The sequence below is a fragment of the Blastomyces dermatitidis genome, assembly GCF_000003525.1.
Source record: "Blastomyces dermatitidis ER-3 genomic scaffold supercont1.9, whole genome shotgun sequence".
Taxonomy (NCBI): Eukaryota; Fungi; Ascomycota; class Eurotiomycetes; order Onygenales; family Ajellomycetaceae; genus Blastomyces; species Blastomyces dermatitidis.
Genome location: NW_025544782.1, coordinates 1,808,208 through 1,829,313, shown reverse-complemented (window position 1 = coordinate 1,829,313; position 21,106 = coordinate 1,808,208). Strand labels below are relative to the sequence as shown.

At 43.7% G+C, this 21,106-nt stretch overlaps 6 protein-coding genes and 1 non-coding gene across 8 annotated transcripts; 3 read left to right on the top strand and 4 right to left on the bottom strand.

Moving 5' to 3' along the window:
- Positions 1 to 4,395: 4,395 nt before the first annotated feature.
- Positions 4,396 to 6,259, bottom strand: BDCG_07670 (uncharacterized protein). Its single transcript, XM_045423457.1, has 3 exons — positions 5,323 to 6,259; positions 5,125 to 5,238; positions 4,396 to 5,015 (listed from the first exon to the last, which is right to left on the bottom strand). The coding sequence occupies exons 1-3, from the start codon at positions 5,343 to 5,345 to the stop codon at positions 4,700 to 4,702; spliced, it is 453 nt and encodes a 150-aa protein (XP_045278849.1). The 5' UTR covers positions 5,346 to 6,259; the 3' UTR covers positions 4,396 to 4,699.
- Positions 6,260 to 6,678: 419 nt separating this feature from the next.
- BDCG_07668 lies at positions 6,679 to 10,365 on the bottom strand. 2 transcript variants are annotated; one of them, XM_045423456.1, is made up of 7 exons: positions 9,006 to 10,365; positions 8,820 to 8,892; positions 8,694 to 8,713; positions 8,560 to 8,622; positions 8,415 to 8,486; positions 7,935 to 8,260; positions 6,679 to 7,632 (listed from the first exon to the last, which is right to left on the bottom strand). In XM_045423456.1, exons 1-6 carry the CDS (start codon positions 9,056 to 9,058, stop codon positions 7,987 to 7,989), a joined length of 555 nt encoding a protein of 184 aa, XP_045282247.1. In that variant the 5' UTR covers positions 9,059 to 10,365; the 3' UTR covers positions 6,679 to 7,632; positions 7,935 to 7,986. The 2 variants fall into 2 exon arrangements, with proteins under 2 accessions (XP_045282247.1, XP_045282246.1); XM_045423455.1 differs by having other exon boundaries at positions 6,679 to 8,260; positions 9,006 to 10,308.
- Positions 9,746 to 14,929, top strand: BDCG_07666 (DNA-directed RNA polymerase I subunit RPA2). Its single transcript, XM_045423454.1, has 2 exons — positions 9,746 to 11,142; positions 11,257 to 14,929. Exons 1-2 carry the CDS (start codon positions 10,645 to 10,647, stop codon positions 14,488 to 14,490), a joined length of 3,732 nt encoding a protein of 1,243 aa, XP_045278848.1. The 5' UTR covers positions 9,746 to 10,644; the 3' UTR covers positions 14,491 to 14,929.
- On the bottom strand, positions 14,599 to 16,694 carry BDCG_07665 (proteasome component PRE2). Its single transcript, XM_045423453.1, has 3 exons — positions 16,360 to 16,694; positions 16,027 to 16,248; positions 14,599 to 15,850 (listed from the first exon to the last, which is right to left on the bottom strand). Exons 1-3 carry the CDS (start codon positions 16,489 to 16,491, stop codon positions 15,353 to 15,355), a joined length of 852 nt encoding a protein of 283 aa, XP_045278847.1. The 5' UTR covers positions 16,492 to 16,694; the 3' UTR covers positions 14,599 to 15,352.
- Positions 16,695 to 16,761: 67 nt separating this feature from the next.
- BDCG_17605 lies at positions 16,762 to 16,859 on the top strand. The gene has a single exon. It is a non-coding gene; the product is annotated as a tRNA-Leu (tRNA).
- A 42-nt stretch (positions 16,860 to 16,901) lies between these two features.
- Positions 16,902 to 19,187, bottom strand: BDCG_07664 (sphingolipid long chain base-responsive protein PIL1). The gene is made up of 3 exons (XM_045423452.1): positions 18,483 to 19,187; positions 17,844 to 18,360; positions 16,902 to 17,711 (listed from the first exon to the last, which is right to left on the bottom strand). Coding segments are annotated over exons 1-3 (879 nt in total). The 5' UTR covers positions 18,485 to 19,187; the 3' UTR covers positions 16,902 to 17,351.
- Positions 19,188 to 19,483: 296 nt separating this feature from the next.
- Positions 19,484 to 20,568, top strand: BDCG_07663 (uncharacterized protein; the record flags this gene model as incomplete). The annotated part of the gene is made up of 3 exons (XM_045423451.1): positions 19,484 to 19,578; positions 19,685 to 19,991; positions 20,261 to 20,568. 3 exons carry the CDS (start codon positions 19,484 to 19,486, stop codon positions 20,432 to 20,434), a joined length of 576 nt encoding a protein of 191 aa, XP_045278845.1. The 3' UTR covers positions 20,435 to 20,568.
- Between the last annotated feature and the right edge of the window lie 538 nt (positions 20,569 to 21,106).

Genomic DNA, 21,106 nt, shown 5'->3' with positions numbered 1-21,106 from the left:
CAGCTTGAATGCTATTATATATTTGACTTCTACATTTTATCTTTCTACTGTGAATACTTCTAGTAGTTAACAGTACATATCACGCCAAGCTGTAAACACTCGAATAATCGCCTGCGAGCACTTATTCTTACATATACTCAGTGTGTTCTTTTTTCTTTGCAGAGTATATCATCACATCATTCAGATATATTATCACAAAGATATTCAGATATATGTGAAGTGTTTTATTAATGAAAGACTGAAATACTGTGAGAATATTAGTCAGATTAAAAGATATTACTAGATATTTAAATAATCTCAGTGCAGTTCTAAAGACAGTCTTTTATTCATTCTCAGATTATATTCACAGCTGTGTATATACATTGATTACATTCAGTTGTGTGAATATGACAGCTTCTGTGAGATGATTGATCACATTCTTAATCAGAGACAGAGAGTAACAGCTCTTTATTATCTTAGAGTTCAGATTATAGTAGTTTACATATAATCTGAGATCTTCATTCTTCTTCTTCATGAATATCACAGAGACTTTTACAGAGATCTGTGAAGATCAAATAAAGTCATTCTTCAGATTCTTCTTTATATAGATCTGTAAGACCTCTGTCTCATAATGAGAGAGCTTATAGATTGATTCTCAGAAGAGTTTCTACTCTTCTATTAAATTTATTACTAGATTCTTCTTATAATGAGAAGAAAGCTCAGCTGTCTTAGCTGAGCTGAATATCTCTGTGAGATCTCAGTATTTCTCTGATATCTGAAGCTCAGTTTTCATGTCTGTGAGATTCTCAGACACTTATAAAGTCATTACATAGATGAGCTTGTCTTCTCTAATTAACTCTACAGTATTAACTGATTCTATCTCTATGAGTGAGTCTGTTAACACTGATTGAAAGTATAAATCTGACTTACAGACAGCTATGTGCAGATTGTGTCTTTAAAGTTATACAAGTCTCAAGTACATGTTATCTGTGATATTTATAATAATCACAGTTTTCACAAATCTTCTTCAGATTTCAGAGAGATCTTGTAATTCAAAGATAACTCTCATAAGTCTCTCAGTTCTCAGGTCTGAGTTCTCACATTCTGTTTATTATAAGAGTAGATTTTCAGTTTTCATCTTTCAGCTTATTTACTCTGTGAGATTTAGAAATATTACAGTGACCTGAGATTCTGAGTTTATCAATACTTCTCATACTTACAGAGCAGTAGTACTATGACATGATTTCTCTCTATAAGCAAGTATTTTCATTGAGAGAGTAACAGATTCAGGTGTCAGCTTTAAGACTCTTAAGAAGGCTATTACTGACTCTGTCTATAACTTCTCAAATTTCTATTTTAATTTATCTGAACAGTTTATGCAGAGATGTTCTGATTTAGAATAGATGAAGCAGAGTTTCTTTTTCTTAATCTTTCTATTATACACTCTATTCACAGAAGCTTATAAAGCTCTCTCTCTCTACTCAGTAGTCAGATATAAATCTCTCTGTGTCTTATCATCTTTTTTTAACAAATCTGTTCTCTGTTATTCTGACTCTTATGAGACTGATCAGTGATCTGCTCTCTACAGATCTGTGACTCTCACAGTGATTTATAAGTAATAAATGAGAGTTATCAGTTTCTTCAGAGTCAAGAGCTTAGAGTCTTACTCAATGAGCTTATTCTGCATGTCTTTATTCAGTCTCTTTACAAATATTATCATTCAGGTCTTATTTCAGAGCTCTGTTTTCACAGATCTCAATTCATATTATAATTCTATGAAGTACTGTAAGTAGTCTTTATCAGATTTCTTACCTCTTTTTCTAATATTAATAATCACAGCTCAGATATTCTCTGTTCAGCTTATAAAGTCTCTTAACTTATTCTCTAGATAGATCTTGAGAACAGATTAGCAGAATCTCTTATAATCATTCTCTAGATAATTCAGTCAGTTCTTGACTTCAGTGTAATAGAGATCTGTTATTATATAGATAACAGTTTCTTCATCTTTCATGTCATATAGTCAGACTTGTAAGTCAATTTCAAATGCAAACTTGTAAAAGCTTTTATAGATTATGATTTGATAAGTAATCTTAAGTAATTATAACTTAAGAAAGTTTCTTTTCAGTTCATAAGTATCTCTGAAGATCATGTCTAGAGACTTAGTTCAAGAGTGTTTGTAAGCAGTAAGTATTTCTTATAGAAAAATAGCTTGATTCTGTAAAAGATGCTCAAGAATATTCTTCACTAAGATTGATTTATTCATGAATTTAAAGAGTTTCTCTGTTACAGATATAGAGAATGATATTCTATAAGTGATTGATAAGTTCTCTGAGACTTCTTTTATAAGAGTTATTTATAATTCAAGTGACTGCTTCTGAGTGTCTGCAGTAGAGTTCACAGAGATTGAAGTATGCAAGTTTCTAGTTCTTTCAGTCATAATAAGCAGTTGCTGACTGACTGAGCTTGAAATGTAAGAATAAGTGCTCACAGGTGATTATTCAGGTGTTTGCAGCTTGATATGATATATACTGTTAACTACTAGAAGTATTTACAGTAGAAAGATAAAATATACAGGTCAAATGTATAATAGTATTCAAGCTGAGTTATAAATAGTATTCATGAACTCCAGTCTATATAGTTGTGTGTAGCCAAGGGCTGCTAGCTCTATTAATTACATAAGAGATAGGAATAGAAGTAAAGAATCCGCGAGAAGCGGGATTTCTTACAAATAAATGTTATAAGAGAAGTGTTTCTCTATTAGATACTCTGTAATTAATCTAATACTTTCTGTTATATAATAGTGTCTCAGAACAGAATATCAAGATATTTAATAATATTATCAGATATTTACAATACTGATTCATATGCTTTCATTTGTAAATAAAACTTCTGTTTCATGCAATTCTTCAATTATTCATTGATATATTAATCTTGATTGATTAATGAATTAATAACATCTTCATCTACACTCAGTTTCATAAGTATTTTCATTCTCCATAATGAGTAGAGAGTGAGATTGAAAGTATTGAAATATATAAGAGTATCTAAGTGTTTCTTCAGTACTTTTCTATTCAATTCTGTAGATGTTGAAATTGTATGAGTTTCTTATTATAATAATTGTTAAATCTCTTTATATTGATGTTGTTAAGTTGCATGCATATCAGCTATTTATTATTATTATAATTTTAACATTACTTGAAGCTACTGTGACATCATATCTATACTCATATTTGAGAGTTTTTTCATATTGTTGTTAAATATAATTATATTATTTATCAGATATATAATATCTGTGAAAGTGTAATTATATAAATATTCTTATATATCTGAGATGTCAGAACTCTCAGATCTTTTACTAATATTCTCTTATAAAATCTTACTCTCTTTATAAGATCTTGTTACAGAGTCAGAGTAACTGATAAGTAAGCTTCTATCTGAGAACTCAGTATCTGCTTAACTATTTAACTATTTCTCTATTTCTTATGTGTTGTTATATGTTTGAATATCTTGATAAATAATTGTTTTTAATAAGAAGATAATGAATGTTTTTCTAGTATAAGAGATCTACACTAAATAGATTGATATAATATTAATAGATCTTATATAACAAAGAGAAAAACATTAGAGAAGGAAAAGAAAGAGAAAGTGTAAGAATTGATAATTAAAGTAGATATTTATACATGTATGTGATGATATATGCAGTGAGACTTCAGAGTGAAAGAATCTATACATATTTATAACAGCTGAGAATCAGTGATTAAGAGTGACTGAGAATCAGAGTGTATATAACTGAGAATCAGTGATTAAGAGTAACTGAGAATCAGAGTGTATATATTTAAGAATGAAGCAGTTAAAATCTGTGAAGTGTAATAGAATACTCTATATAATTAATCAGACGCAGCCTGTTATATCAGTAACTATAAACTTTTTATAAAAAATTATATAATAGTTAGCTTTTTATAATATTAATTAATTACTTTAAAAACATTTTTATTAAATTAAATATTTTTTTATTTATTACTTTTCTATATATTTTTAACTTGAAATATATATATAATCACTTTAATACAGTAATTATAAATTATTTTATACATAGAATTATTATATTTCTGAAAAACTTGTATTTTTTACTGATTTTTAAATATATTATTAAATATAGTTTAAAAGTATTTAAATTTATATAAAATTATAAATATATATTAACTTTTTATATAAGTAAAGCTGTTAAAACTTTTTACATTTATAAATATATTTAAAAACAGCTGTATTATTATTTAATAATTAAATATTTTTTCAAATTATATTTTTGTATTAAGAAAAAAGTGAAGTTGAAAGTGAATTAAAATTAATCAGTTCTTAAATATATAAATTAATAGATTAAAAGAAAACTCAAGAGTTTAACTTATAACTTATAATTCTTACTCTTCAATTCTAAATACATTCATTCATTAACTACTTAAATAAGAAAAGAAAAAAAAAAAAAAAAAAACAATAAACTAGGAAAACACAATGTCATGCAAGTAAAAATCAAAAATTAACTAACTCTCAGATGCTATGATGAGTCATGACTTCAGAAGGCAAAAAAAAGAGAGAGAATAGAGAGAGAAAGGGAATTTTTTAAGAGTATTATAATTCATAATACCTTCTACCTCTCTTTCTCAATAGGAAAAAAAAATGATTTAAAATTTTTCTTAAATTTTATTCCCTTCCCAAAACCGCCTTACTTCGCAGGAGGCGGCCCAGGCGGCGGCGAATAAACGGGCTCCCCAGCCCGATGGACATTCTGCGGCGTTTGCAGCTCGACGCCTTGTTCCTGCGGTGGTGGATATTGGTAGGGTGGCTGCGGTTGCTGCTGGCCGCCAAAGTAAGTAGGCTTGGGACCGTAGTAGCCGCTATTCGGCGTGTATTGGGGCGGAGGCATGTTGGGTGGTTGATTCTGTTGTTGTTGTTGCTGCCAGAAAGTGTTCTGGGCGGCCCAGCCTGTGCCGTGGAAGGGTTGTTGGCCGCGACGGCGGCGGCGGCGGGAGGAGATGCAACTGTTGGTTTGTCGTCAGTTCTTTTCTTTTCTTTTCCTATTTTACTTTTGGGAGAGTGGATCCAATAAATGCGGACGAGGAAGGTTGGAGGGGGAGACGAGAGACGTACGCAAAGGCGAGGAAGACGAGGAAAGCACCGAGAACGACGATGACTAGGGCAACCCAGCGACCCCAGTCGCTCCAGGCTGATCTGCAGTAGACACGTCCTAACTCCTCGTAGCAGCTGGTGGGGTGTGTGTGTTAGAACTTTCATTCAATTGATACATTTGGAAATGATGGAGGTTTTGAGGCAGGAGTTCCGACTCACTCATATCTACGAGCAAGATGCATCTTTGCGACGGGACAGTCTCCGAGATGAGAGAAGGATCTGTTTTCTAAAGGGAAAGGATGAAGTAAGGGAGACTGGCTTGTCGTGGAGTAGGGGTTATAAATATAGATGATTGATTAACTGCTGTAGAAAAGTGTTGCTTATTATGAGATGCTGATGACGGAATGTGGCTGGGTTATTGGATCGGGGCCAGCCTCAAGCACTATCGCGCTTTTCTGGAGATGGTGTGGTTGCAATCAATCAATCAGAGGAGAGAAGAGAAGAGAAGAGAGATCGTGAGCGAGATTGATGATGGCAGGCAGGGTGTTTTCTAATGGAAATGGGTGATAGCTGCTTGCTTGCTGATGAGGAGGAGGGGAGGAGGAGCTAGATAGAGAATCGAGGTGAAGCCGGAAGCAGCCATTCTTGTTCTTGTCTGCGAATTGCAGTGTGGCTGAGCCGCGGCCGGGCCGACATATCTCCGACCGCCCAGCCCGCGTCAATGACTTCCATATTAGGCAAGGTGCGAAACGGAGGTCCTCCTTGGCACCGAAGACACCGTTTGGAACCAATAGGAGCCGCGGAAACCTCGGGCGTTGACGGAACTTGCCAAGAGTTGATTCCATTATATCATAGGATAAGGCATGCATGCTTCCCTCTCGCCCGTAGCAGTCCATACGCGTATCTATATCTATATTTCTATATTTATCCGCAGAGTAGTGTAGGGCTGCCAACGAAACACGGACGTAGCCCAATCCAGGCTAAATAAGGTGGAACGGGTAATAGTAACTCCATCTGCAACGCTAGGGGAGGTTCAGGCCTAGTCGCATCCTGAAACAACATACCCGCATTTCAGTGCTTCCTATTTAAGACATCCATCCTTGACATGGCAAAACATATAAATATAAATAGATAAATAAATAAATAAAAAAATAAAAAATGTACAGTATATCCCAATATTTTGGCCTCTCCCCATCGAAAACCAAAGCTCCCGGGGTCAAGGGAAGTCTCATCCCACATGAGCCACCTACAGAGATCACATATCTCATTTTGGCGGTGTGATCAATTAACTATATGTGGAGTAGTGCTCTGTATGCCAATCGCCATCTTGTCACATCACATGTAATAATATTAATAGTTTGTGTGGCAAGTGGGGGGCACACACTCTCAGACACTCATTTTCCCTTTATATCCTTGAACTGACTGGGGTTGGATAGTTTACGAATCCATGGATTGGATGGTTGGCCATTTTTCATGCACTGCCAACGCATCAGTTGGTCTGTGCTCTGCTGCTGAGATGGCTGTTTGATGAGTTGTTCATACATACGTGTTGGACGGGGCAGTATATATATATATAGATAGATAGATAGGTAGATAGATAGATATAAATGTAATCGAAATTGTTTAGAATTGACTCTTCTTTTTTTCCATTTTGGTTTTCCTTTTTTGTTCACTGTTGTTGTCTGTCCAACGGGTGTTGGTTGACCCTTCATCACCTCCCTACTTACTTTCCCCATACGCTGCGTACAAAGCGACAATCCCTCCGAATGGCAGATTATTATGCTGACGCTCCCCGTTGCCAGATTAAAAATGATCTTCAATCCACTTTTTTTTCTTTTTTTTTCTTGTTCACTGATAAGCGGTTATTCCCCCTTCTCCATCTTCGTTCGTCTCCTGGCATATATCTCTGGGATAGACAGGTGATAATGAGGAACCAAAAAAAATAAAAATAAAAATAAAAATAAAAATAAAAATAAAAACTTGATGAAACTAAATAAGAATGATAGATCTCAATTTACCAGTATGGATGCAGACAACCAGCCAACAATCCGACATCTAGCGTCAAGCCCCATGCCATTGCATACGGCAGCCTCCTCGATCTTTTCACCAGCCTTCCTCTCCTATCCTCCCTAACACGAATGTGTCGTCGTGCCGACCACGGTAAAAACACCCATCCAAAAAGGAAAGAAGAAAAACAAAAGCCCTAAATGCAGAAAAGCTAAAATGCAACGAGGACAACAAGGTAGAAGGAACAGCGGAGAAAATGTGAGGAAAAGACGAGAAAAAAAAGCAGAAAACCGCTCACCCGCTTGCTTCTTATGCCAAAGATTACCATTAACATATCCATTGAAGACGAGGGCGAGAGAGGCAAATAAATATAGACGGCGATTAACAGGGGAGAACATGGAAGATATAATGAAAGGAGCGAAATGGAATGGCAACCCCCATTGGCCGGTAGTAGGGGGATTTAGGGGGAGGGAGAATTAATTGAATACGTCACCTCATGCATTTTGGGGGAATGAGAAATTGCTAGAAAAGGAGGAAGGAAGAAAGTACGGAAGAGAAAGCGTCAGTATCGTTACAAACGGTCCGGGATGAACTGGGAACACAAAAGAAAAAGAAAATACAATGGATGCATGGAGTCCGGGAAAAACGATATATGGCAAGAAAAGGAAAAGGAAAGGAAACAAGAAAAGGAGAGAGAGGGCGAGATTCGGAGCTAAAGGCAAGAAACAACAACGAAGACATTCGATGAGATGGAAAATAAATTGATGGGGTTTGGGGTTTGCCAGTTTGAATTCGGACAGGAAATAGAAAAAATATCGGCATACCATGGGATAAGAGGAGGAGCGGAGGAGCGGGCGGGTATGGTGATGGTGAGTTTCACTTGCTTGATCGGGCGATTAACCAGTGCAGCACGGCATCGAGATTCGTCTCCTCTTTGGCACTAATCCCATAGCAGCTCACTTCGCGATGCATGATGGACTTCAAGTCCATGGCTTCAATCAATTCGTCGACGGAGAGCTTGTTGGGGAGATCGGACTTGTTGCCTAGGACCAGTAGTGGGATGCCGTCGAGGGACCGTTTGCTCACGAGATCGTGAAGTTCTTCCGTGGCTGTGGGCAGCTTTTCCTTATCAGCTGCGTCGACGACGTATCTGTTATTTTATTTATTTATTTTTTATTTTAGTTTGGGGGGACAGGTCAATTCTAAAGTTCCTGATGATGTTTCTTTGACAGCATCGGCCTCACCGGAGAAAGACGAGCAGCTTTTCTGGGGAAACGGGGATAACTAGACGAATTAACACTCACAACAGGGCGTTGACGCCGCGGCAATACCGTTCCCACATCGGCCTGAATCTGGGCTGACCTCCAAGGTCCCAACTATATACTTCTGTTAGAAGAAGGTTGCCCTAGGGTGAAATGGTGGAGATATATCCATATGGACTAAGCTGACCATTTTAGTGTGACATGGCCTTTCTGTACCCGCGCGGTGTTAAATCCGATGGTGGGAATAGAGCTGAGGGCGGTGTTAGTGGGAAGTATGGTAGATCGACGAACAGACATCCTCAACCCTCCCTTAAAACATACTCTACCGTGAATTCCCCTCCCTGGTTCCATCTCAGTTAGCACAGCAAAACATAGCAAGGCATAGCACAACATAAAACAACAGAATGAGATTTTGCTATCACTGCTGATAGAAAAACATTGCCTCACCGCTAAAACCCGCAACAATGACGACTTTCCAGCATTTTGCAACCCGATCATCGTCACATCCATTTCGGTTGCCCTGAGGACTAATTAGCTATGCTGTCATGGCCATGGGATCTGGCAGCGCTTGATGATGTTATGCACCCGCCAGATGCAACCCATCGCACACGGATGCTCGAGCCGCAAACTAACCAAAACTTTCTGAGCAACCAGTCATAGATACTTTTGAAGAAGCCCGCCATCATGGATCTGCTATGGACGAATAGCAGTGATGTCCCGATATCCAAGAGGTAGTAGGCGGTATCTAGGAAGCAACGAGAGAGGTTTGGAAGTAGGAAAACCCGGCTCACGATAATTTTGCGACGTTTGTGTGAGAAACCCACGGAGGAAATGAGTAAAGATAGTGTGTGTGTGTGTGAATATTATCGTGGTGTGTACAGAAATATGTACACCAAGAAATTTAGTCGTGGGGTGTGGCGTCTGTTAAGAAGGGTAAGAGATGGATCTGCAGGACAAAGCACACACAATAATGACGAAAATGCGTTCCTTTTATCCTTGGGACAGAAGTGAGAGGTATAATTTCGCATCCAAGGCTGGGGATGGAGTACAAAACCCCAGATGACAGGCAGAAACCTCCCGAAAGAATTTAATAAACCCGACGTAAACAATCACACACAAGGCACCTGAACAAAAGCTAAATGGCAAAAAATGCAACCAGGCAGATAAATCAACCAAAGAGATGGATATATATATTTCAAAAAGAAAAAAAGAGGAATGGAAGGAAATAAACTAGTTAGCAAACAACCTAATCCTCTGTTCTGCCAGCAATGCGTAGACTCTCGGAAGAAGCTCCTCACCAGCAAAAGAGAGAGGGGAAGTGAGAAATAGAGAGCTTTCCTCTCTCCAGGCAATCAATTAATGGGTACAAAGTGTTTCGCACTTTTATGGCTGCATCACCTCCGCGCGAAGTACGCCTGTGTACACATGACCGAAAATGGTGTTTTGACGCCGGGTGTGAGGAGTTGCTGCTGGGATTCGCGGGCGGCGTTTCGACCCTAACTAAGAGTCCCTGGTCCCCTGTTACCGTTCCTTGCGTAGTTTGGCTTATGCAGATTATTGCAGTGTGCAGTGCGCATCCGCCGGCGCAAAGCCCACCCACGCGGAATGACGGATTGGTGTTGGAAGCAGCGAGGGTGGTGGAGAAACTAGAGCCCAGCCGGCGCTAAGCTGGTAAGCTGGGACAGAATGTATTTTTACTTCTTTCTTTTTCTCTGTGTATTTCCCTCAATCCCTGCCGCTGCTGTTGATCGTAGAGAAGAGCGGAGGCTATTGGCTGGTTTGATGGTTGGCGAGGTTGACGGCAATCATATTTGTGGTCGTTGATTCCGTTTGCTGCTGGCTGGATGCTGGCTGGATGCTGGCGGCTGGAGGTTGGTAACCTTCTCACTATCTCCACGTGATGATAGCTGTCCGCGTTCGTTAGCTTCGCTCGAAAAATTTCACTCCGGCAGAACCTCGAAAGGGGAAGAAAAATAGACCACGAGCTTGGGGGAGCAGTTCATCAGAGCAAAAAATAATAAAAAGGAAAACGAAGTGTGAGACACTCAGGCAGTTGGCCTCCCGTTTTATATTTCAAATATTAATTTCGAGCTGTTCCACTCGTCATGGCGGCTGCACTCTAGCCGTAAAAAAAGTTTAGCGTTTCAACCCCAGGGCGCATTTGAGCTCGCACTTGAGCTCGCACTCCCTGTGACTTCTCTACGCTTCGGATATTCCCTTCTACTTCAATTGCATTTTGGCTTGGGTTTAATCCCTTCTGTTTTACCCCGCCATGGCGCCCTCTACAGCTACAGAATGGTCAGTCGAGTACGACACTCTCCGCCGTGAGCGGTTATTCCGAAACCCCCCCAAGGATCAGACCGCATATCCGTCCCTCTCAGCAACCATCCGACCCCATATCGATTCCTTCAATGCCCTATTTGACGACCACAAAGTCTTAGAGGCTGCAATAAAGGATATTGGCACCAAGTCATTCCTGGACGGTGATGCGGAAACACTGGAGCAGAAGCGGGCTAGGCTGGAGGAAGGGAGACGGGCACCCCGAAGAAACAAGCTCTCCGTGCGCATTACGGAGCTGTTCCTTGAAAAGGCTATGCTTCCGGCATCAAACAAGTTCAGTACACGGAACAGAGAAATCTACCCTTCAGAGTGTCGGGAGAGACATGCAACATACCGTGGCAGATTAAGAGCGCGACTGGAGTATAAGGTGAACAATGGCGAGTGGAAAGAGTCGGTCAGAGAACTAGGCCAGGTTCCGATCATGCTAAGGGTAAGGATACAGTCCCAAAATGCTGGAAGTGCACTATCGTTTCTTCCGTTTGTAATCCTCCCTTCTTTATTAATTGATCGAAACATTCAATTTACAATGAAAACTGTTCTATAGTCCAACCGGTGCCACCTCGAAAAGGCTTCCCCGGAACAGCTTGTCCAACGAAAGGAGGAATCTGAAGAACTTGGCGGCTATTTCATTGTCAATGGAAACGAGAAGCTCATTCGAATGCTGATTGTTGGGCGAAGGAATTTTCCCATGGCCATCGTCCGTAACTCTTTCACGAAACGTGGCCCAACATATACAAAATACGGTATTCAAATCCGTTCCGTTAGGCCTGATCAGACTTCTCAAACGAACGTTTTACATTACCTCAGCGACGGCAATGTGACATTCCGGTTTTCTTGGAGGAAAAATGAGTTCCTTGTCCCGGTAGCGATGATATTGAAAGCACTGGTAGAAACGAATGACCGGGACATTTTCGAGCGGTTAGTTGGCCGTGAAGGATCTAAGGGAATTCAAAACTCCTTCGTTACTGATCGAGTCGAACTGCTTTTACGGACGTACAAAGGATATGGACTTCATGGGAGGGACGACACGAGAGCTTACCTTGGAGAGAAATTCCGGCCTGTTTTGGGAATGCCTGCAGATATGCCGGATGAGGCCGTGGGCACGGAATTTCTTCGAAAGGTCGTATTACCACATCTCGGTAACCAAAATGTGACTGAGTCTCAAGACAATGATAAGTTCAATATGATACTTTTCATGATCAGGAAGCTCTATACCCTGGTGGCGGGAGATTGCGCTCCGGATAACCCTGACGCTATTTCAAACCAAGAAGTACTTCTTGGCGGTTTTCTCTACGGGATGCTCTTGAAGGAGCGCCTCGAGGAATGGCTGAGATCCTTCGGCCCTGTTGCGCGTGATTGGGCTTTCAGAAATCAAAATGCACCATTCTCAGATCCAAGATTTGAGAAGGAATTCCTCAGTAGAATTGTGACCAGGACGAATGAAAATATTGGTGGTGCGCTGGAGTATTTCCTCTCCACCGGTAACCTCGTCAGTCCAACGGGTCTTGACCTACAACAACCATCTGGTTATACTGTTATAGCCGAGAAAATTAACTTCTACCGGTTCATCAGCCATTTCCGAATGATACACAGAGGAAGCTTTTTCGCGCAGCTTAAAACGACCACCGTTCGTAAGCTTCTCCCTGAGAGCTGGGGATTCCTTTGCCCAGTCCATACACCCGACGGAAGTCCCTGCGGACTTTTAAACCATCTCGCCCATAAGTGTGAAATCGCAACAAGTAACTTGGATGTCTCCGGCGTCCCTCAAGTGATATCGAATTTAGGAGTGACCTCTGAGTCCTCCGTGGCTCTGGATGAGAGTGTGGTAGTCCAGCTGGACGGGCGAATTCTTGGTTACTGTTCCCCGAAACAGGCTCGCATGATTTCTGACACTCTGCGGTATTGGAAGGTTGAGGGACATCGAAGTCTTCCCGTGGAACTTGAAATCGGATATGTTCCCAACTCGAATCGGGGGCAATACCCAGGCATCTATCTATTTTCCCAATGTGCGAGGATGCTACGGCCAGTCAAATACCTCCCGCTGGACAAACTTGACTATGTTGGCCCGCTAGAGCAGCCATACATGGAAATTGCCTGCCTTCCGTCCGATATCACATCCGGCGTATCTACCCATGTGGAATTCGACCCTACACACATCCTCTCGATTGTCGCCAACATGACTCCATTCTCCGACTTCAACCAATCTCCCCGTAATATGTACCAATGCCAAATGAGTAAGCAGGCGATGGGAACACCGGGATCATCTATGGAATACCGTACCGACAACAAACTCTACCGGCTACAAACCGGGCAAAGCCCTGTTGTTCGGAGCCCTCTCTATAATAGCTACGGACTTGACAACTTCCCTAACGGCATGAATGCTGTTGTGGCTGTGTTGTCATATACTGGTTACGACATGGACGACGCTATGATTATCAATAAATCTGCCCATGACAGAGGATTTGGGTGGGGCACAATCTACAAAACAAAAATATACTCCCTTGATGACAAGGAATCTCGTGGCCGGGGTAAGGCGAGACGGGAGGTTAGCAAACTATTTGGGTTCGCACCGGGCGGTCTTGTTAAAGGAGAATGGCGCGATGCTCTGGACGAAGATGGTCTCCCTCACATCGGCGCCCGTGTGACCGAAGGCAGCCTCGTCGCTGCATGGCATACAGTCCGCTTCGACCCGGTATCGAACTCCTACGTCAACATTGACAGACAAACTCACTTCCTCAAGTACAAGGACACCGAAGAGGGCTACGTTGACAGCGTCCGCATCCTTGGCTCCGAAACAGGTGGTGACCCCTGCCAAGCCCTCAGCGTCAAATTCCGCATCCCTCGAAAACCACTCATTGGAGATAAATTTTCCTCCCGCCACGGGCAGAAGGGTGTCTGCTCCCAGCTGTGGCCTGCAATCGACATGCCCTTCTCCGAAACTGGCATCCAGCCCGACATCATCATCAATCCGCACGCTTTCCCCTCCCGAATGACAATCGGTATGTTCATCGAGTCCCTCGCGGGCAAAGCTGGCGCTCTCCACGGCCTCGCGCAGGACGCCACGCCGTTCCGATTCTCCGAAGAGAACACCGCAGGCGACTTCTTCGGCGAACAACTACGCAAAGCCGGTTACAACTTCCACGGCAACGAACCCATGTACTCCGGCATAACCGGCCGCGAGTTTGCCGCCGACATCTACCTAGGCGTCGTCTACTATCAACGTCTCAGACACATGGTGAACGACAAATTCCAGGTGCGGACGACGGGTCCCGTGAACGCATTGACAGGGCAGCCCGTCAAGGGCCGTGCAAAAGGTGGTGGTATCCGTGTCGGAGAGATGGAGCGCGATTCACTCCTTGCCCACGGCGCCGCTTTCCTCCTGCAAGACCGGCTGATGAACTGCTCGGACACCACGCGCTCGTGGATCTGCAGGACGTGTGGCTCGTTCCTGTCAACGCAGGTTGCTGTCTCCAAGCTCATGGCGCCCAGTAAAAACCCGGCTATGGCTGCTGTCGCGAAGTCGTCGTCATCAGGTCTGGCGAGGCCTGGTGGTGCTGTGAGTGCGTTGGGTGGCACTGCGGGGATTGTGCGCTGCCGTCGGTGCGCGAGGGAAGCTATCTTCGATGACCCCCGAGCTGAAGTATGGGAGGACGGAGAGGGGAAGAGGTTTGTTGGTGGAGATGATACGACGGTTGTTGCCGTGCCGGGCGTGTTGAAGTATTTGGATGTTGAGCTGGCGGCTATGGGCATCAGGATGACATTTAAGGTTAATAATTGAGGTTCCATGACAGTGAGATGGCGGTTCAAGGACTGGGTTTGGATCGCCCCTTGGAATAACGGAAAGAAAAAACAAAAACAAAAATATGGAGGAGATATTGTAATTGGCGTAAGAAGCTAGATATGTTATTGCATCTTGTGTTATTTCTGGAATCCTTTTCATCACCGTCGCTTTCTCTTCATATCTGGCGAAAAATATCTCTCTGCGTACGATCTTGCATGTATCTAGCTATAGTTTCTTTCTTATACAGTGGTCCTTTCCATGTCCTTGCTCCCAATCATCTGAACGACCCGTCTATGTAACCAGCTGATCAAGTAATATTAATCCGCAGAACATCTACTCCGTAGCGATAGAGGGAGACCCAATACAAAGTGTTTTAGTGAAGAGGAGTTAGCCCCCCTATTAAACTTACCCTTCCCTGCTCGTTCATTTTTTAACGGGCTCAACGGACATCCCCAGAGTTTCCGAAGCGGCGGGGGATAGTAAAACGGACATAGGTTCTGTGTGAATGGTTAGCCCCTCTCCAGCATTCGAGTTGGATGGGGAGGGGGGGGGGGTTATCAGGGGCTTTCAGCAATTCGATGAAGGACGGTGTGACCTGGGTACTCCGCAGACTGAACCTTACTGCGTGATAAGGTTCTTTAAGAAAGGGTAGGGAGAGACCTATGATGCTTGGGGGAAGGGTGATAATGAACAGGAGGTGGAGTGGAAAAATGGAAGAGGGCCGATTGCCAAATTCTACCGTATTTAAATTTTCTTGCAAGCTAAATTTATCACAAAGTGGTAGAAGCAACAGAAGAGCAGCCGCTCAATATCATTAAAGGAAAACCGAAGAAAAACAAACACACGCCCTCCCCCCATTTTACTCCAACGTTCCCGTAACATTCGAGAACTCATTCTTCTCCAACTTCGTCTTCCAGAATATAGGATTGGTATCATTGAAACCATGCTTCTCCCACCCGGCTTCCTTCACATGGTACAGATTGATATAGCCACCGGAGTAAGCATCTCTATGCGTCGCGGCGAGAATACTCCGCCTGCCCAGCTCCAGCGCCTCTTCATCCGTCAGGTCAAATCGGTACTCGGCATCGAGCACGCCATATGCAAACGTTTGGCCAGAGCCGACGCAGAAGAGATTTCCTGCCAGTCGTGTTCCGTCTGAGTCGATGTAGTAGAGCGCAGGCCCCTCTTGCGGGGTTACGCCGGCGCACATGGTGCCCATGCTTAGGCCCATGCCCTTGTAGTTGTAGACGAGGTTGGCGAGGATCTTGGAGGCGGCGGCGACGGATATGCGGCGTTTGTGGCGGAGTTCGTGGAGACGGCATTGCATGCCTAGATAGGCGAGCCAGTATTGACAGTCCTACGGCACAGGGTGGGAGTAGTTAGTTGTCAATGTTTCTCTCTAGTTGAGCAGCCCAGAACAGAAGTTGGCCAGATTGCTAAGCTGAGCAGAATCCCAAGCAACAAGGGCAATAATAGGAAATACGGGGTCCCTAGAGCAACTAGGATGTAAGTAAGAATAATGATAGTACATACAGCAGCGCCACCAGCCATAGTCCCTAACAGACAACTGTTGATCTCTATAACCTTCTTCACAGTCTGACTAGCTATCCAGTTACCAGCGGTAGCTCTGGAATCTGTCGCCACGATGATCCCTCCTTTAAATCTGAACGCAAGAGTCGTGGTGCCATGAGCGATTTTAATGGGGCAGTCTGGGTTGGCATGGTCGTCGGTTACGGCTCGAAGGAAGGAGGCAGGCTAGATGGAGAGATAATGCGAACAGTTAGAAAGAGGATATAAAAGGCGCAAAATAGGGGCAGTCTAAGATAACATTCAATTAGCTCGCAACACTGGCCCACAAAGACTCACTTTATCAACTGGAGGAAGAGCGAATTTTAGAGATAGAGGCGGCAATGCCTCTGTGAACTCTTGCTCTTCGGTCCGGGAGTAGCCTTCATTCTTGACCTGAGGCCGGGCGTATTGGGCGACGAGGGTATCCATGATGAGGAGAAAGCAAAGGGGTTCTAAGCAGGAGGAGAAGAGACACAGGACACAGAAAATAATGAAATGAGGAGAAAAACGAAGAAAAAGGGACGAGATCGTAGTATACAGGTATCTTGAGGGTTGGAGCTTCGTTGAGCTTTTGGGGATGAAGTATGAAGTTTGCTTGGAAGCGCGTCACTGGGCAGCTGCCTGTGTCACATGACTTATCTCTCTCCAGCCATATACATTGACAGAGCCGTAGAGGGTCACACGGGGAAGTTAAAACTCGGGGGTATGGCCGAGTGGTCTAAGGCGCTGCATTTAAGTTTTTCCGGAAACACTGCAGTGAACGTGAGTTCGCGCGCGTTCGAACCGCGCTGCCCCCATTATCCTTTTTTCTTTTTTTTTTTCTTTCCTGGCTTGTGCCATGTATGATCATGATCTGTGTAGCAGCCACTGGGTATGGAAATGAGCAGAAGAACACTTCAGCAGAACGATCCTGTGAAGAATAACATTTCAACTATCACTGGACTACAGACTATTAAAACTACATATTAGTTGGGGAGAGTTTAATTAATAAAATATAGCATATGCAATCCCACTCCAAAACTCCAGTGAAAAGACACAACAAAATACCACCAGTCACAGGAACTATTGTTGGTTTTGTTTTTCTGGTGTTATTTTCATCGCCAAAACCCTCCCTCCTCCCTTCTTTCAATTTTTGGTTTGAACTGATACGATGAATACCCAAATCATAATTTCAGCGGCATACACACGGATATACTTACCTACACATAAGAATGCATAATGCAGATTAAACAAAAGAAACAATAAATCCAAGAGCCATTAAGCGCCCATTCCTTTCCCAACATCTTCCATTAAGCAGCGACAGGCTGCGGCATCGAAGACGCAGGAGCCGACTCCTTCTGATAAGACTCTTCCTCTTCACCATTGACATGGCTAACAGGCATCAAATTCGTTCCCATGCGTGCTGCGGAGGATTGGATTGGCTCCAGGCTGGGCTCCCAACCTCGTAGGTCCTGTTCGGCATCATTGAGGACCTGGCGAGCTTGATCCATTTGCTCATAAGCACCCCGGGTATCTCCGGGAACGAGCGGGGTGTCGTCCAGAAGATTGAGAAGTCGACGACCATGGCGGGCGAGGATGATTTGCTTCTCTGCCCTTTCGATGGTGGCGGCCAGGTGAATGTCGAATGCTTCCTTGAGCTTTTGGCGGGTCTGCAGTGTGGGAAGAATTGATTAGCTGCTGCCAGTTAAAATGAACGACTCTCAGTAAGAAAAGAGAGGGGGATAATGGGTGGTTAGAGGGGGAGGGAATGTTGATCAAGTAAATCAATTGTCAAAACTTACAATATTCGTCAACTGTGCCTCAGCTACCAGAGTCTGTGCCTCCGCCCTGACCAGCTCCTGTTCCAAGTTCACCAACTTGGGGCTATTCGGATCCTTCAACTTCTGCTTCTGGATATCATCGACAACACGCGCCTTATATTCCCTGGCGGGGTGCACGGAAGCCTCCGTATTGCGAATCTGCTTCAGCACGTTACGGTAATCCTCCAGGTACTGCGCATACAGGTCTTCCTGCTCGCCCATTTCCGCGAGTAGTACGCCCAGCTTATCGGCAATGTCGGAAACAGCATTATCGCCTGTGGATTCACCCCAGTCTGATAGCTGCGACGCAATGGAGACACGGTCCCGTCCTGCATTCTCGTACGAGCCGATGGCATGGTTTTCGGCCTTGATGAGCTTGTAGAGCCTGCGACATAGCTCGGGTTGCTGCGTGCCACGCAAGGTGGCCATGCTGAAGCGGTGCTTGACAGGGCGATCCATGACTTGACTGCCTCTGCTGCGAATGGAGCGTGAGCGGTACCTGTATATATAATTTGTTTTCCGTTTCGTTAGAAATCTATGGATTTTTCTTTAACGGACTCCTTGTATAGGGGGGTAGTAGATCAACGTAGAAAGGATGGGAAGATAGATTCGGTCTCTCACATTTCAATTAAGATATATTACTTTATTATAGGCAGGCTTGTGTCTTCAATTGTATCGAATACCGGGTATGAGCGAGGTGGGAGTAACGTATTTGGTGTTCTTCGCCCCAGATCTGCCCTTTTCTCCTCTGTTGATGTTGTATCGATTGTACTGGAGACGAAACGCAATTGAGGCGACGGATGCTTTTTGGATTAGAGGATTAACCACAAAAGTCATAGGAAACCACCAGTGAGATTGAGAAATAACTTGTCAATGGAGCAAAACAACAGGTTTCTCCTTCTTCATGGCTGCCTTTTTGCCATCCCCATCACCTCGGTGTTTCCTTCTGGTTGAACGGTGGCACAGGTCAATTTGCCTTGGTTGCTGACGTCACAAAGACCTGATGATGTTCTGGACATCTTTCAGAGGGCAAAAGAAATTGGTATGCATTATGGGACTGCGTTCTAGTGGTGACGGATTGTGTCATATGGCCGATGGGTTGCCCATCTGGGGTACCATGACGCTCTAAGGTGAATCCGGATTACTTAACCATGGAGTTCATTGCGTTAATTCGTTATATGCTCTGTAGGTTGTACGGATCTATTGCAGATTGATCAATGAGAGGAAGGGAATGTGGTTGTTTTCTAACCGCCTAGTTCCGCTCTGAAGTTAATTGCTGATGTTTTGGTGCCGCGATTTACAGGAAGAGACCTTACTCACACTCACACGGGACCATACAATATGATGTTATCTTTGAAGAAAATTGAACTAGGGAAAGGAGTTAATGGGTTACTAAAATCAAATTAAGTTACGATACATATCATCACTCGAGAATGCAAACACAAGATTAAGCTTCAATTCAATTTGACTTCCACTCTTCATCAACCCAAACAATGTCCAAGAAAACAGCAATCATACGAACAGAATCGCTCCATGTCCCCCCAAAATACCCCTTAAAACAACCACAAACATCACCCACTGGTGGTTGTATGTGTATAAACCCACAATGCTAGAATCGGCCGATGCTTTCGCACACTCTTCTCGCGAGGGAAGTAGGCAATCCTAAGGGCAATTTGCATGCCTATTCCTACTTGGACTTCCAAACTGGGCTGTGTCGGTATGTTGAATACGGATCACCGGAAGCAGTGTGTATTATCCCGTAGCCACGTCCGTCGAAAATCATGTAACCCCTCCCTTCCACGCTCATTCAATTTATTCATCAGTGGAAGGAAGCTGGGCTATGCGCAGTGGGTGTTTAATGGTAAAAGGCCTCGCTTCCCAAAGCTGCGGTGGGCATTGGGCGATGGCACACCAGATTTGCCATCCCAGCACTCTGAATCTCTCCAGGGCCAACCTACACCCGTCTGGGTATTGAGCTTAACCCACAACACTGCCCCAGGCCCTGCATTCTCCTTTGTTCCCCTTCTCCTCGCAAGGGCCGGGTCTTCTCTCAATATTAACACACAACCCCAGCATACCCCCAGATTCCTCTCGATCAATACCCACACCTGCAACTCAATAGAGATGAAGGTCTGCACCTACACCTGTAGCTGGAGTAGTACGAAAGCCTGCTCCGCGGCGGACATCCGGGATAGATGGTGATCGGTCGTGGAGAAATTGGATATATAGTGCATTCGGTGTACGGCCGGCTACATATTATCGGCGTGCGGCGCCGGCAGAAGAGGGAGGAAATGGGGTAGGTGCGAATGCTCCGGGAAGGGTTTACGTAGTAATAACAGTTGCAGGACCTAGGGCAGGAGGTATGAGAGTGCCTTGGACACGGATTGGGCCTGGGGCAGGTGCAAGATGGAGAGCGGGAGTTGGAGTTGGAGTTCGAGCTGGAGCTGGAGCTGGAGCTGGAGCTGGAGCTGGATCCGGAGCTAGAGCTGGAGCTTGAACCAGAACTAGAGCAGGAGCGGCAGCAACACATTGTAGCTATATCTGAGAGAGACAAGGCTCTCTTCTGTTCTTAGGATTAGCTGTAGCGGTGGTAAGTGAAGTATGGATTCGTTCGTCAGGTCAACGCTTCTGGAGCTTTGTGTCAGGTCGCTGTTCGCGGTTGTAGTTTTGAACCTTGATAAAAAGGGTCAGTTTGAGCACAGAAAAGTAGAGGATAATATTCTAGCGCATATATAGGGGTCTCAGATGGGGGTATAGGAACAAGCACTGTAAGCTATGTAGAAACGCCCAAAGAGGCCATAGGATATCGTGAAGTAAGGTAATAAATAGAACCCAATAAGCCTCACCTAGCTCTTGAATCAAACTAACACCGTCAAAGCGTCATGATATTGTAGGCCATCTATCAAGTAAAAACAATGAAGATGTGTTTCACTCGGCGCACCGATTCGCAGCAGATTGTGGGCTAGAATATAAACCAAGAAACAAGAACCGCCAAGTTCGCAAGACAACCACGAAACTGGGCACAGTGTGTGTTATGTGTGTGTGTTCTTGAAGATTTCGTCTTAACAAAGCAGTAGTTAAGATAGTCCAAATGGGCTGTCAGTTGAAAAGAGAGAAAAGATAGAGAGGTAATGACAGGAAAAGAAACAGGACGCAAGAAAAAAGAGGGACGGCATAGCACAAATTTGTCCATGTGCTATGCCATTATATATGAAGAGGGCAAGCCGCGTGCCCAGTCCATTCAT